At 42.7% G+C, this 17,106-nt stretch overlaps 1 protein-coding gene across 1 annotated transcript; it reads left to right on the forward strand.

Annotated features, from left to right (window-relative positions):
• The first annotated feature begins 532 nt into the window (after nt 1-532).
• On the forward strand, nt 533-17,074 carry LOC130197787 (protein APCDD1-like). Its single transcript, XM_056420673.1, has 5 exons — nt 533-878; nt 5,262-5,448; nt 5,938-6,463; nt 13,656-13,977; nt 15,153-17,074. Exons 1-5 carry the CDS (start codon nt 839-841, stop codon nt 15,614-15,616), a joined length of 1,539 nt encoding a protein of 512 aa, XP_056276648.1. The 5' UTR covers nt 533-838; the 3' UTR covers nt 15,617-17,074.
• Nucleotides 17,075-17,106: the final 32 nt, after the last annotated feature.

A 17,106-nucleotide genomic window follows, 5' to 3' on the forward strand; every position in this document is an offset into this window, starting at 1 on the left:
GAGCCGGATACGTTGAACACAAATGAAAAGAGTGGAGAGGCCGAGTGTGTTGTCCCAGGACAGCTTTACTCCTTCTCAATCCCAAATAACCCAAATATGTTCGACAGCGGGAACAAAAAATGCAATTCCCTTTTTTTTAAAGATGTTACTTATCTCATTTTAAAGGTGGTTATTGAACAATATTGTGACACACATTGATTTGGTCCCATAAAAATACAATATTATGATGTTGATGCTGCTTTGCAGTTTTGCATTTAGTATTAGTAAAATAAGAATAATTTTGAAATATCTTTATAGATATTTTTAAAGACTCAAAACATCTCCTGATTCAAGAGTTGACCATCACCTTGAACACATGGAAGACTTTTGTCTTTAGTGTGAGTGTAACGGGAGAAACTCTCGAGACATGCTCCGCCCCTAAAATTGCTGGGGCGGTGTGGGGGCGTGGGGGGGGGGGGGTGGAGTCCAGTCTACAAACACGCGCACAAACACTCCTCCAAGACGGACGGAGAACGCGCGTAAAAGCCACCGAGCTGCTTCATTTCACCAGTGAACCAGAGCGCTGAGCTCATCCACAGGGTCAAGAGAGTGAAGCTTGGACTTTCCTTTCTTTTCTAGGTCAGAGTCTTTGTTTTGAGCCTCAGGTGCAGCGGGGCTTTGATTGCACGTAGCGAACCAGGGCGCGTGTTGCTTATGATGGTCGGATCTCCAAGGAGTGTTTGCTCCACGCGTTGGATTCATAATGCGCGTCGGAATACACAAGGACGCTGCTGCGTAAAGGATAACCTGAACTCCCAGTGTGGCCATTGAAGTGTGTTTCAACTCTCCAAAGTGCAGCATGGGTCTCTCCTCTGCGCTGCTTCTCGTTGCTTTTCTGGGTAAGACACTTTTTTAACCTGAATTACAAGTTTAGAGGTGCGAGTGAAATGTGTTTGAATCTACGTGTGCTTGGTAAACAAAATGCGTAAACAGCCCAGAAGCTCTGTTCCATAAACCACAGTGGCCGGTGAGATTATCTAAATTCTATCTTGTTTTAATTGCAGTACATTTTTCCATGTTGTCTTCCTCTGTGGAACCTGTCAGTCCTCACCTCAGCACACCTGTGTACCATCATAGTTGTGTGTTTGTGTCCAACAGCTCTAATAGTAATAATATTTTCTGGATAAGTTATCCCTTATGCCACAGTGATGGACATGTTTGAAGGCTAAAAGGCAATAAAAAACTTCCCCGGGGCTGCTGGGCAGATGAAAGCACTTGGGGAGTTAAGAGCCACTTAAAACCTCCATTCCTGATGAAACCCCGTCTGAGCAGCAGAGGATTCTGGGACTTCAGTTGACTCAATCCATCTGCTGCAGTGACAGCGGAAGACAACATTTGGCTGCGACTTCAAATGACTGGGTGGAGATGAAACGATATTTTGGTTTCCACTTATTCTTAAGTGTGTTTGAGTGAAATCTAACGTTCAATTAAGGACAGCCTTACTTAGTGGCAATGGAAATGCACTGTCAGGCTGGATCAGTGAGGGCTGTAAATTTACTGGGGGGGGGATTTAAAGGTCATAAAAGACTCAGGCAGGATCATTGGAGCAGCAGCAGCTTGTACCTCACCTTTGGATATTAATAAAACTTCTGCTGGGCCTGCGGGGTCTTTTACATTTTTAATACATTTGTGAATATTCATCACTTTTCAAAATGTAAGAGAATGATTGCTCAACTATTTACTCAAGTCATTGCTTGTCCTGAAACAGCAGCTCATGAAGTGGACAAAATGGCAAACGGTAACAACAATAATCGTACAAAATATTTATTTTGTATATATTTTAAGAGATAATCGGGAGTCAGTCAGAAAATGGCAGGTCAGCTTTTCTTTATTGAAATACCAAAATATTAAACTTATTTTTGTAATTCACAATAGAGGAACATATAACAACCTGTATATTCAGAGAAACAAGTGTGAAAATACATCAAATGCAGCCTATATAAAACATTAATTTAGTTTATTTGCATGCTTACTATGTATACATATATATATATATAGTGTGCTTTGCATGCATATAGCTAATAAAAGACAAGTAATGCATTCATGGATTTTAAAAGGATTACCGTTTGCAAGATAAAAAAAGGTTATATAATGTATATAAGATCCAAATGATTATAACTATACTTTCGTCAATATTGAAGTTGCAACTATTCATTCATGTTTAGAGACAAAATATTTTATTGCACATTTAAATAATCAGCATGGCTTTCCCTTCCATGTTGTGCTACATTCCTGCTAATGTACAACATGTTGCATCCCAATAACACCGGTACTTATTCACAATGCATCTCCGAGCAAAATATAAATACAATTATACCCAAACTGTATACCCTAAATATAACTCTTCTGTTTTGGACTGCGGCTGCAACAATGTATAAAGTGTTTCATGGGTTGCTGCTGTCGGTAGCGTAAAGCGGCATGAAGCTAAAACAACCCGATGTCTCTTCATCGGTGGGGAATCAGTCTGGGACTGAGGAAGAAGTCTCAGAGCATCTTGGAGGTTCTCGCGGTGGTCGGTCGGACCCCTTTGGTCCCCAGGCTGAAATATATCTCAACTATTAACATGGATTGCCATGTCAGTGTGTACAGTTAGCATCAGCCTGCTACATATGCTATAGCCACACAGGACTTCTAGCAAGGCGACAGTAACCTGTGAGGCTCTTTCTAGCCAGGTTTTATCTCATCAACCTCATGTCTTTGTGGCACGGTGAGTATTAGCCGGTGTTGACCTTTAACCTCAAAGCTCCACCGATCCTAAACAGTTTAACTGAGCCGCTGGTAAGTCTGCAGATGCCTACAAAAACTATATTTGATGACTTTACTTCAAGCTGAATGTAAAATTCTTAAATTATAAATCCAGCAAAGTATTAAAAAAATACTCAAGCCGCTACAATAATTCATATTTTAACCCCCCCCCACCCCCCTTTTTAATAACTCAAAAGAACGGCCCTTCTTTGTCTGGTCTCTGCTTCTGGATTGTTCCCTGCCCATAAACGATGTGGAGGCTCTCTGACTGTCAGGGGTCCCAGTGCGGTTACCTCACTGGTGGGATCAGGCCAACTGGAAATGTTCTCTGTGGTTTTGGACTCTGGGAATTTGGTGGGCGCTTTGATTTTGACAGAGCAGCAGTCTGGGAAAGCAGCAGCAGCAGCAGTGAGGGACTGGAGAGGGTCGAGCCTGATTATTGCCTTAATGTGGAAAGGGTTTTCTTTTAAAGGAAGCTTTTGGAAGAAACTCCCACCTTCAACACTCATTAAATGTGGGGAGACACTTCCCCCTTCAAAAGTAATCCTACAAAAACAATGCACGTCTTTTTGATCATTTCCTCAGCTATCTTTTTTTTATTCTGAGTTCCTGGGATTAAATATTTCTCTAGATGAAGCTGGTGTTTCATTATTATGGTATTCTGAAAAAGCCACAAGTTAAAATAGGTCTGGATCAGATCTGTCACTGCTGCTCATAGTTTAAACTTTTTTTGTTTTGTTATCCAAGTTCTTGTTAGTTTAGCAAATTGACTTTCCTTTCTAAACATTACGTGTAAACTGGTATATTTTACTTAATGTCCATTTACTATTCATTAATCAACATATTTCACTGCAAGAAAACTTCGGTGTGTGAGAATATTCACCTGCTATTAAATCTGAGGCGTGGAGGTTAAAAGTGCATTAATAAACACACGCATGCTGGTACTTTCTACCCTCATCATTGTAAAAGCAACTGTTGGCAGCCACTTAGGTTTTTTTTCCTCCAGTCCAGAACCGACTGCAGGTGCAAAAAAAAAAGGCCTCACACACATAACGCACACATGGAAAACTGAAGCCTTTTCTTTTTAACACGGCTCCAGCCAGCAGCGTTACTAATGCCACCAGCTGAGTCTGGGATCAAGTCTCCCCCTGTGTAGTGTTTCCACTGAGCTGTGATGTGGTGATTTACGCACATAGGAGCCGGGTGTAAACAAACTGGATGGAGCTTCGTTCTTCTTTCTTTTGTTCCTCCCTCGGTGTTATTGGTCTCAAATTAAAAGCACTGAGGGGACTGCAGTAGCATTCCAAGGCGTTAAATTATATTGTCCAGATAAAAAGCATTTAAAGCTAAATCTTCATATTTCAAGGTAGATTTTGGTCATTTAAGAGTATTGGATAAATCCTCACAGGAATGTCGGCTTCAAGGCTTTTCTTTGGCCAAAGGCTTTGAAAATGCTTTCATTTCCGATATTATATCCCCTTAAACTCACCATATTGTTGAGCATATTGTTCTTTCAAGTGGCGCATTGAAGGTACGCAGACGGGGGAAGGGGGCGGGGGATCTTAATCTTAATCTTAATCTTCAATGCTGCTCTTGTCCTTTTTGTAACTTCTTTGTCGCTTTAATTTTAGAGTTTGTTTCAAGTCAGCTGTGGCAGCACAAAGACATGTATCAGTTCTTCAACCTGGACATCTAAGCTTTGCCTTCTTCATCACATGTTCAGCTCATATTTACCTGTGAAGACTCCTCTCATACCAGGTGTGGCACTGATGAAGCCCTGTAATCCCCGGGTGATGACATGAGTTAAAATGACTACATAAAAACTTCCAAAAACTTCAAAGAGGCTTGACTGATCGAATAAGCGGAGTGAAAACATGAGAGACAAACCTCAAACTACACAGACAACTTCTTTCTCTATTTGAAGTAATTGGAAGTTACTTTATTGTTCATTTAAAAGCAGTTGTGCTTCGTTTATTAGGTGGTAAAGATTTAAAAGGGCAAAAGATCTGCCAAACTAAACTCATTCTCTCATGGTTTATTCAACATTTCAACCTCAATGAAGCACATGTCTGAGGTTAAAACAGCTGAATAGCTTATTCAGCATCACTGTATCTATTCAGGAGTACAGTATAATTCATAACACTGAGCTGATACTCAAACATACAGAAACTATTATCCTCCCAATTTCAAATTAATAACATTTCAGGAAGACATTGCAACGCTTTAATAATCAAAAGACTTATTTTTCTCGTATTGTGTGATTACACATGTATTATTCACCCTCCGAAACCCCGTCTCTCTACGCCGCCCTCTTGAAAAAGCCCACCTGCTCTAAGTGGCTTGATGAGTTGTGTAATTCTATGAAGATCTTATGGTTGAAACCCTTTTTGTTTGTTTTTTTCTCTTTTATGAAGAGCAGATTAAATGTTTAAATCTCACTCAAGCTAAACCCTTTGGTGTGCTTATTGTTTCCGCAGGCTGGGCTGAAGGTGGTTCCTCTCTCCACTACTCGGATGGCCGGTCCAGCCGCCTCTCTCTGGAGAAAACCTTCGGCCGATCGCTCAAAGAGTCCCAGTGCCAACACATGTTGAAGCACCTTCACAATGGAGCCCGGATCTCTGTGCAGATGCCTCCCAGTGTAGCGGGTCACTGGGTGTCCACCAGGTAAGAACTAGGACTGTGTGCACCTCCTTTTTTTTTTATCGGCAGCCAGGAAGATTTAAATTGCAAAATCCAATGCAACCATGTATTAACAAAGGCAAACAAACATAATATGGAGCCTGACATAGCTTAGGTAATGGGAAGTGCCTAAATAACAAATAATCTCTCGGATATTTAAAGAACAAACATGTGTTTTTGCATATTTTGAGGTGTATATAATAAAATAACAAGCAGTTCAGGTTTGCTTTGGTGAAGTATGAAAACCAAAAAACTTCAATAAATGTTTCTGTAGCAGAACGCTCCTGGCAAGTCTGCACCTGATCTGCCCTGACCCGGTTGAAGTTGCATTAAAACAATGAATTAATTTGAATTGAATGTATTTAAAGGGCTGGCAGCACACAGCTCTGGACCAACTTGAGATATTTTGCTATTTGTTTTCAAATAAATGTGTCTGAGAACATGTTGATCTAAAACCTCTATTTCCTGCTGCAGCTGTGAGGTGAGACCGGGTCCGGAGTTCCTGACGCGCTCCTACAGCTTCTACTCCAACAACACGTTCCAGGCTCACCAGTTCTACTACGAGGACAACCACTGCACCAGACCCACCTACACCCTGGTGATCCGGGGCCGCCTGCGCTTACGCCAGGCCTCCTGGATCATCCGCGGCGGCACGGAGGCCGAGTACCACCTCCACCGCGTCCAGATGGTTTGTCACACGGACACCGTGGCCGAGGAGCTCAGCCAGAGGTTCAACCGCAGCTGCAAAGGGGCCGTGAAGGGCCCCTGGGAGCCCGGCGTGGTCTACGAGCTGTGGAGCGAGGAGGCCGGCTACGACTGTTCGAGGGAGCTGAACTTTGCGATGCATGAGCTGCAGCTGCTGAGGGTGGAGAAGCAGTACCTGCATCACAACCTGGATCACCTGGTGGAGGAGCTGTTTCTCGGGGACATCCACACCGAGCCGTCCCAGAGGCTGTACTACAAGCCGTCCAGCTACCAGAGCGCCCTGCAGAACGCCAAGGTACGTCCCTATGATCACCTGTAGGTGGTGTAAAGGAAGGGGGAGGGGAAATGTAGCTGCTATAATTCAGTAGATTCTCCTTCCAAGGGATCACAACATCACTGTAATGGGCCGTTGGGTGAGAAACAAGAAGAAAAAACTGAATTCTGAAACACACCAGTGTATATTTTTTTGCAACATCATTTTGACTTTCTTCTTAAAATTGTATCGACGTGCTCGCAGCGTGGCCCGAGGAAAGGTCTGAAGAGTCCATGCCTCTGTGCACTGCAGGCGTCATCCCTGTTTACCTGCAGCAGAGTTTTGTTTTCTGTCTCCTCTGCTGCACTCGACTCCCACCGAGTCGACCCGCCACAGCGCTAAGTCCACACGCACGAGTAACGGCATGAACTGACCTGAAGCGCTCTCTTATGGCGTAGCCTCAGCAGCGCTGTGAGGAGACCAGGGTAAAATAACATTAGAAACTAAGTCTTTACGTTTGTTTACAAGGTATCGGAGCAGTGGACACAAGTGTAGAAGGCTGAACGTCTGAAGTTCTTGTAATATTCAAACGTGTGAGGCAATCTGAATTGTTGTGCGTCTGTGAACTCCACCTGTATGTGGTGGCAAAGCTCCATCTAAGACTCACTCGTACATTTGTATTCTAAATCTGATTCAGGGTCAGTGTATATGCAACATTCCTGCCCCGATGCACGAAACATTTGCACGAGTTAAAACCAGAAACTGTGTACATAGAGACTTGCTGGCATCAAGAAAGAGCTCTTTCTTTCCTCCGCTGTGCTTATGGGATGTAACTTCTCTATTTACACTGCTGAACAGCAGTTTCTCCGCTGGGTGAAGCCCTCGAGTGATGTTTTCACTGTCACCCTCGACAGAAATTGCAATGAAATCACTGTCTAAATAAATATCCATTTGAACGGGCCGGTGGGGCTTGGTGTTGCTGAACACAAGGTAAACAGAGGGTGGAGGGAGGATCTGGGATCGGACGAGCTCCCCTGTGGTTCTACAATGACCAGAGCTGCTCTCCGTAAGCCTCTCTGCTCTGTGAAACCTGGTTTATCTCTGGGAGTGATCAACATGTGGTATTCCTAGAATTTGGGATCATGCGGCCATATGAATTATTCCAGTGCGCACATACCAGGTCGGATTTGATGCATGTCGGAGGCCCAAATCAAAGTGTTGCATGTGCTCTATTTCGCCCCATCTTTTCTGAATAGAAGGAAGGTCAGGTGTGATTCACGTGTTTCAGTTAAGAGTCAAACATAACTCCAGTATTGGCTTAAAGCAGCGGTTCTCAAATGTTGGGGCTCGCCCCTCTAGTGGGGCGCAAAGGCATTACAGGTGGGGCGCGAGGGGAAATGCAGATTCCTTTATTTCAAGACCTTGATTGAAAACTTCACATATTACAAAGTACACGGATATAAAACGAAGTCATTAATATATAAAGAGTGAAATGTGCATGTACTTTCGTGTAAATGTTTTGTTAAGACGTTAACGGGTTACGATGGGCATGTGTGACGACCGAGGTTCTTGGCGACTTGCCACATTCTACTCTGTGAGTTCGGCTTTCCTGCTGTTGCCCTTCAAAACAAGAGCTCAACATTGAGCATTAATTGAGAGTGGCCCGATCAAGCCTGCAACCCTGTTTTTAAAATGAGGTGTAGTGGGAAGCTCACTGCAGCGTTTAATAATAATGATAAAACTTGATGACTCGCACATCTCCGCACCCGTTTTGTTTAGCAAAGGTTGCACATTATTGTCTTGAATAGATATGCAGTGTAAAACTCAGAAACACTTTGACAAATATTTAAACTTTAGTTTTTCACAAGTTGTACTTTATTATCTTAAAGATGCAAAACCTGTTAGTTGCAGCCACAAAAAGCTATTTTTTTGCCATATATTAGTTAGTTTTTGCCCAGATAAAACTGTTTTTTTCCGTCTGATAGAGCAATCTGGTTTAATTCAAAGTAATTGCAAAGTAATTATACTATTTGAAAAAGCACAGATGGAGGAGTCACACAAAGTTGTTATTTCAATAATAATTCAGCATTGACTATTGTTACAATTTTGTTGGGGCGGTGGGGTGTGAATATCTTTCTTCCTACTAAGTGGGGCGTGACAGAAAAAGTTTGAGAACCACTGGCTTAAAGGGATACTTTGTTTTTGTTTTAATGGGGATGTATGAGGTACTTATCCATCATCAGTGTTGCATGAATGTGTAAATAGCCAGTTATTTGCTAACAAGAGTCTATTATCAAATGTCTAAGGGGTTGATATGTCATTATGTTCACAGCTTGCTGCACTCTCCATAGGTGGCCAAAAAAAGTAATAATGCTGCTTTAAATCTTTTTGTATAGGATACGGGCAACTAAAATGAAATTCTATTCACCTGCTTTGTATAAGTATGGAGGCAAAAAAAGCAGTCTTCTCCAAAATTCTGCACCTAAACCCAAAACTCGGTACAAACTCAAAACTATCTGCTTGGCTAGATCCCTTTTGAGTGAACTGACTCTTTAAATTTGTCAAACCTAAATTCTAAGCTTTTTTTTCACATAATGTGACCATCATTGGTCACATTTGGGTCCCATTGGTCACCAGTTATGCACATACAGTAAATTATGTTTCAAATTCTATACTTTTGGGGTAAAACATTGGTAGAAAGAACCTCACTCCTTCCTACACAAAGCACTAAATCTGACCATCTCTTGAGGTTGTAATTGTTTCTTTTCAGGGATTTTTTTAAATTGTAATGGTGACTATCCAATCCTCTAATCTTAAGCGGCGTACCCGGAGCTGGGGCCCGTCCAGAGAGTTTTCTGGTGGCAGCATGTTTATTTGTGGTTATTGGGTGGGTCTTTAGAAGTGATGCAAGAGCAAAGCAGCAGACCTTTTGTTTTAATTTTATGTTCGGTCTTCATTTTCTGCCGCCTGCTTCACTGTTGCGTCATTGAGGCGTGACGACCACGAGATAATGATGCTTCTTAGGAAGGAATCTGCGTTTTATATTGTTTCTGGTTAGGCGTCTCTGTGGTTGTCGTGTTTTCACATGTATCCCTCATGCAGAGTCATTTGTTACGCTTTAGTGAGTTTGGTTTATGCTTTGTTGTCTTTTGCTACTTTGTTTTGAGACTACAAGCCTTTGAAATATATATAAAACTTGAGCAATAAAGCCAGATAAGACTCTTATTACTTCTTACAGGAGAGATGCTGGTCTAGATCTGAGGATCCTAACATAACAACAAAGTACTAAATATCACACTGTAAAACTTCACTACAATTAAAGTGTGCGTGCTAATGCGTATTGTACTGCTGTAGATGTTATCCTGTCATTATGATGCATAGTTGCGGGTAGTTTAATCAGCAGCAACGTATCATGTTCTTTAGGATCGCCAGACGTTTGTCGTCCTGTGAGAACCACGTTTCTCTAAAGAGTCAGTGATGCCTTTTCCAGCTGTTCAAAAAGAAAAAGGAAGGGGCTGAAAAATCTGAAAAGTAAGCTGTCATGAAACTATAGGGGAGTAGAAATATATAAAGTTGCATAAAATGGAAGCGCTCGAGTAAAGCTCAAGCACCACTTGAGTAAATGTACTTATTGGTCCCACCACTGGTGTGGTGTCTATGATATAACCAAGAAGTGATTTTGTTTTTATTCCTCGTGAACTGTTTGCCTCTGGACATCAGCTTCCCATGAACTATGGCAGTCCTCCCTAAAATGCCCAAATAAAAGATGTCTGCCAAACAAACTGTAATTCCGTTCTTACTCTCTTTGATCTACTGTGGCTTGGATTGAACCTCCTTTGGACATCATTTCAGACCAGTGGCTGCCAAATATAGCCGTAAAACTGAAATGAATAAATGTCATTTGTATGAAGTAATATCCGTCCTCATTTCCTCATCTTTTTTTCTTCAATTCCAGGAAGAGTTTAAAATGCTTTGCTTTCAATGTGAAGAGCCAATAATGTGGACATTGTGTGCTTTGGTATCTACAAATATGTATTTTGAAAATTAAGTTTTCGGAGAGCAGCTTGTCTGCTTTCACTAATGAAATTAAGAATTTTTGTTTTAACATCACTTTCTTTTTGAATTGGACTTAAGGACTCAGCTTCAACTTAATTTGATCTGAGCTGAAAAGTAAAATAAATGGTCTGTTTGACAGAAAAACTAATCTCACTATTTAAATAATTGTTAAAGTAAAAAAATATATATATATGAAAACGCACAAATATTCTGTGGTTCCACTTCTCAATTCATGGTGCCAAATTCTAATTTCCCCCTTTAACTATTTGTTGAGTGCAGTAACTCGTTCAGTTTCCTGTTGGTCTGTTTGGTTTGACTGGTTCTCAGTTGAAGAACCATCCAGTAGAACTATGAAATGGGTTCTAATCATTATTTTTGAATGTTTGAGACCAGAATGGTGTCACAACAGCAGGACAACTTGTATTTTCAACCTGCTCATAATTGTACAACAACTGGTTAGACTTGCCTTAGCAGCTCTAAACTGACTTCCACACTCGATGGTGTTATTTCCACTGGGGATGGAGGAAGATGAGTTCAGAAAAATAGATTGAAAACATATTGGTAGTTGGAGCCATTTCTGTTTTCAGCTCAGACAGGCAGTCTGTGTTTTATGAGCTCAAGATCTGGAACATGTTGTCCACACCTGCAGCTGTCTGCTCTTGTTATTCTACATGCATAGGTATGTGTTAAAATAAACTTCCTGCATACTGTATTTATTTATCTTTTCTTCCTGCAACATGCATACGATATATGTATGTCTTACTCGTACATACAACTACTAGTTGGGAAAAAAATGCACAACACTCTCATACACAGAGTTCTGGATTCAGAGCCCCCCCTCCAGTAGTCCCATTAACCTGTCACTCTGAGGCGCTCATGGAGCCTCACTGGGATCATCTCATCTGTAGGATTCCACATTCTCAGTTATTTCTTGTTTTACTTCCCATGAAGCTCATGCGGATGCGTGTGTTGTCTGGGGAAAGAGTGATGGGGTCAGGTCTTGCATTCGGACCACCCTCAAATAACAAAAACTCCACCGCCTCCCTGGAGTTTAGTCGTTGGAAGAGATTTGGTGCGCTACACTACGACGAAGGCTTCCAGCTCTGAATCCTTGAGGCCCTCAAGTCTTTTCTGCAGCCGGAGGCCCGCAGCTGTGGCCACTATGATCACATGCTGCTCCCAGGCTTCACGAGACGAGATACGATCTGAATTAATATGATTGAGGGTATTTTATAGACTCTCTATAACCCCGCTGTTTCCTAAGTAGCATGAAAGTTCATCTCGCTGTTCGCTGTGTGACTTTCTGTCTCCGTGGCTGTAGTTCAACCAGACTTCTGTCGAGTACAGAAACATGATGCAATCAGCCTGAGAAATGCTGGAACCTCGTCTGACTTCCATCGCTCAAGAGAAGCAGACTGAAACATAGTTTTTCCTCCTTCGCCTCTTAACTGACGCCAGACGTTTTTTTATGTAGATTTCATGATAATAACTGGAAACTCTTAATATCACTGGCATGTGCCAATATTTATAAATCTCCTGCTTGCAGTAATTTTCTTGTGACATTTTAATTTTTAAATGCAACAACCTGGTAAATGTAACATGTTTCTCACACAGATATACATCCAATAGTAGTTATTCTTGGCCAAGCAAGACCTAGAAAAGCTAACTCGAGCCTTTATTTCCAGGGGTCTGGATTACTGCAATGTTCTCTTCGCAGGGCTTTCATAAAAAACTCTTTGAAAATTCCAACTGGTTCAGAACGCCACTCGATGAACGCAGTGGCGGGCCGTCAGGGCCAGCAAGGCCTTCTCTGCTGGCCTAAACATCATCAGAATATATATTTTTTTCTAAATATATTTTCCCACAAATATGTATTCAATTATTCCCCAGAGTAAGAGCTATTCTCTTAATTTCATAGCGTTCCTCTTGGTTGCGCTGCTGCCAGCGCCAGGTTGAGATTTGGAGGGCTGGTCTTTATGTTAGATCTTTTATCCAATCATATTCAGCCATCGTGTGTTGCCAGGGGGCTAACATCTGCCCTTAGGCCTTCAGAATCAACATTGCGGGCGCTGGTAGCTTCAAGTGAATGGGAATGACGATGTTGTGTCAACCAATCAGCTTTAGAGTTGGCTCCTCTAGGCCTTCGAGAAGGCCCCGGAACCGGCACAGGAGCCAGCTAGCAGGCGTAGTGCTGCACGTCTTTTGATTGGATTACCAATATTGAGAGGCGGGTCCTATGGGCAGGTAGATGCAAAACCTCAGAACTAGGAAACTGAATTTGATAAAGGAATTAATTCGCGGACTACAAAGCTGTTTGTTCAACCCACAATGGCGGAAGGAGGAGAAGATGTCGATTTGGTCGAGCATATACTTGAAATCTGCTTGTGGTGCGACAATGCCCTGTTTAGTGAACAAACTAGTGCAAGTGACTTTTTCTTCTTTTTCTCCGTCATGATGCGCGCATTCTGCAGCGCGCGAGACGGAGAGCCGAGAGAAATGACATGCTGTTGTGTAGATACGATCAACATCAGACGGCTGTTTAGTTTAATAAATAAACAAAGACGTGCTATAGAGAAAATGACGGGGGCGGGCCAATTTTTTTTAATGTCATGCGATCTACCAATACTACGCCGCGATCGACGTATTGAGCAGCCCTGGTCTAGAGCCATGGCATCATAATGATAGTAATAAGAGGTGGATTAATTCGGGTGGGACTATGTAGGACCTCACTGAAGGCCCAGGCCCCAGGCCCACGGCCCGCCACTGGATGAACGCTAGGGAATATGACCAGATTACACCTGTTCGAAAAGGTCAAAACATCTTGCTGCTTGTCTCTGGCTTTGGGCCTAAATAGAAACTCTGACATGCTTTGGCTATCGGAGCCTTCGAGAACCACTGGGACTCGCTGAGTGGTTGTCAAGGGTTACATTATGAATCTCTTGTCACTCGCCTGTACTTTTTGCATTGTAAACGTTCTCTTTGCTGTATTTGTAAAGCCATGTTGGCTAACTGAATATCCCTGGTGTATTAAACGGATAAAGTCCTCTTGTCTAACCGGCTGCTTAAGAGCAATTGTTTTCCTTGTTAATTAAGGATCTTTATTGCAACGTGAACTCCTGTGTGTTTGAAGTTGTGTATGTATAGGCTGGGCTCACCTGTTCTTTCCCTTGTTTTTCAGAACCACGACCACGGCTGCGTCACATGTCGTATCATCTTCCGCTCGGACGAGTTCCACCCCCCCATCCTGTCGCCGCGGGCCGACCTGACCGTGGGCCTGTACGGTCAGTGGGTGAGCCAGCGCTGCGAGGTCCGCCCCGAGGTGCTCTTCCTCACCCGCCACTTCATCTTCCACGACAATAACCACACGTGGGAGGGACAATACTTCCACTACTCGGACCCCGTCTGTAAGCACCCCACCTTCACCATCTACGCCCGCGGACGCTACAGCAGAGGGCTTCACTCCACCCGCGTCATGGGCGGGACGGAGTTCGTCTTCAAAGGTAACTGGTTGGTGTTAAATACCAACAAGGCTTTGCAGAGAAGAGATTTCAAGAAAAAAAAAAAACGAATCTTCCCTCATTCTTCTTTCAATAAAGCTCAGAAATGGGAGAGACAAATAACATTAAAAAAAATACCAAGAGGTATAAAACTAAAATATGAATAGAAGTAAAAAACAAAGTAATTAAAGACTCATCTACACGGTAAAAACACATAATGCAGGACCCCTTAAGTCCTGAACTATGTTTCTACTCTTTTTAAATGTTGATGCACCTATTTGGGTTTGACTCTTTGCAACAGTGTGATAAGTTAAAGGAATGGTTCAACATTTTGGGAAATATTTGTATATGTTTCTTGCTGAGAGATTAATGAGAAGTCTGGGATTGCGGTTTGTGTGCAGTGACTTCCTGGAGTCTTGTGTTCACCATGAGACGAGACACAAGGCAGCCGGCTGAAACTCCACGAGCAAAACATTACAACAACAGGCCTTTTTTTCAGACTGAATGTATTCGATGTAATTATTATAACGGTGCTGGTGGGCAGATTTTCAAAACGTAGACTGAGCTGTTTTACCCTATTTTAGTCAAATATTTTGTTTCTAACCATTATGTATCCTAGAAAATGGTGACATCATTCAAAATAGCTCTGCAGTTATCTTAGTGAGTTATTCTAACTAATAGAAATGATAACCACAATAACAAGAATAAGAGCAGAGTTTTAATGACTCCTTTGCACCTGTGACCTACATCACCTCTCTGGGGCTCATCACCAACCAGAGGTTCAGGATTGCTGGTGTTACTCTTGGGGAGCTTTTCATGATGCTTCCTCGTGTCCTTTCTCCTCCTGTGACCGAAAATTGTCCCCTCTCCACCATTTTGGAGGCTCTTCCAAATATCTTAAATGCACCGTGAGGATGGAGGAGGAGACTTTTTGGAGGAGCTTAGAGCAAGGAAAATTGCTTGGCATATCCATCAAATGTGTAATCCAGTGGCATGACTTATTAATGCAGCAACTCTGACATGAAAGATGTTTTATCTTCAGCTCTTCCTCGCGTCTCTGCATCATATCCTCGCTTGGGGGAGCTGGGACGTGAAGCGAGGAGAAGCGTAATGAAAAGCACCCTGTCCAACTCTTCCAGAAGGGGTTAACGTCTCTCCTTGTGTCTCTCCTCCCCTAGTGAACCACATGCGAGTGACTCCCATGGACTTCACCACCACCTCCCTCCTCAACGTCTTCAACGGTAACGAATGTGGGGTGCAGGGCTCCTGGCACGTCGGGGTGCAGCAGGACGTCACCTTAACGGCCGGCTGCGTGGCACTGGGCATCCGGCTGCCCCACACGGAGTACGAGCTGTTCCGCATGGAGCAGGATGCCCACGGCCGCTACCTGCTCTACAACGGCCAGCGTCCCAGCGACGGCTCCAGCCCCGACCGGCCGGAGGAGCGGGCCACCTCCTACCAGATGCCCCTGATGCAGTGCTCGGCCAGCAGCCAGGCGACCGAGCGCAGCAGAGCGGCCGACCTCGACCGGCCTCTGCTGCGTCGCAACGGCTGCGCGGGACGGCACGGAGGCGGCCGGCAACACGCCCGCTGGGCTCTGGCCGCGTTCGTCACGTCATTGCTCCTCAGCTGGCAACGGTAGAGACGAGTTGGGCAATTCTGTCGACAACAGTGTGGATTACGAGAGCAGACTCGGCCGATTGTGACGCATTACTTCTCTGAGGTGGAAGAGGGTGAACACTGGCGCCCCTGATCCTCTGAACTCCTTCCCAGCGACCAAAAGACTTAAGACTGCGGCACCACAGAAACGTTAGCACTTTAGAGTGGAACCAAAGACCAACCTGTCTGTGTTTCCACGGATATTCAAAGATGTCTATATATCCACACAGACCTGAGAGTACGCTTTATAAAGTGTATTTCAATGCCACTATCAAGTAATGTATTGCTCCTGCAAAAAGACTTGGATGCATTTCTACAATAAACTCTCGACAGTGAGCTCCCTATCTCGGTGAGATGTGCGTGAGGATCGTCGCTGTTTACAGTAAAAAGGCACTTCGCTAATTGCAAAGCAGCAGTTTCTTTAAGTATTGCAGTGTGGAGCTCAACAGAAGTGGGCCATCGAGTCCAAAGGTCATGCTGTTCATTTGGATACAACTCTGGTAATTAACTTCCATGTATTCTAAAAAGCGCTCCATCTTCACGAGCCAACACTTGACCATGAAAATAAATAAATATCAACATTGTAAATGTTTGAAAAATCACCAAATCTAATTGATGCATTGATCTGTGTTCCATTGTTGTGCATTACTTGCACGACATGTGTTAAAAAAACTGGTTACTAAATTACAATTTGCTTGGAATCATCGCAATATGATTCCAATACCCGTCTAAAAGGAGGATATTGAGTTGTTGTCCAGCCGTATGTGAATCTGCAAGCTGTGACATGCTTTTTGTTTTTCTCAGTTAATGGAATACATGCAAAGGGACCCAAATACATATTTCTAGACATATGCCTCTGTTTTTTTTAATTTTTTTTTTACATGTTGGTCTTATAGATCATACATTTGTGTTTTAGAGTTAAGATTGTTGTAACAATAAATATAGAAGGCTATGGTTAACCAGGAATTTAACTATTTTTTTCTGGTAAATATTCCTTTTTAGAACCATCGTCTAACATGAATAACTGGACATTAATGTAACTGTAAAAGAACAGATTCTGGTCACAAAGCACTGTATCAAAGCCACGCATATCCAGATTGTGCCTCTCCTTGAAAAGCATTCCGTTGGGGAAGCTGAAAGAACAGACAAAAAGATGTGGATAGTTTTTAGATTTAAGTTAAATGAATTCAAAATTAAGGTCGTCATGTTTGGGAGTTTACCAACATGCTTCTAGACCAAAACATTAATTCTGCGTTCAATAAAGAAGGAACATGTATGCCAACACGGCATACTTTATTTCTGCAGTGGAAAAACTTGTTTTAGCTTTCTTGTTGATGCAGAATGTCGTCGAGACTCAAGAAACTGATTTCAAGAATCTTTTTTGTTTTAACTGGATACGGATATGTGTGTGTGTGTGTATAATAAAAGGTTTGATACCTTATCTATCGAGTACGTTTTTAAGTGTTTTTGTAT

The sequence above is a fragment of the Pseudoliparis swirei genome, chromosome 8 (genome assembly GCF_029220125.1).
Source record: "Pseudoliparis swirei isolate HS2019 ecotype Mariana Trench chromosome 8, NWPU_hadal_v1, whole genome shotgun sequence".
Taxonomy (NCBI): Eukaryota; Metazoa; Chordata; class Actinopteri; order Perciformes; family Liparidae; genus Pseudoliparis; species Pseudoliparis swirei.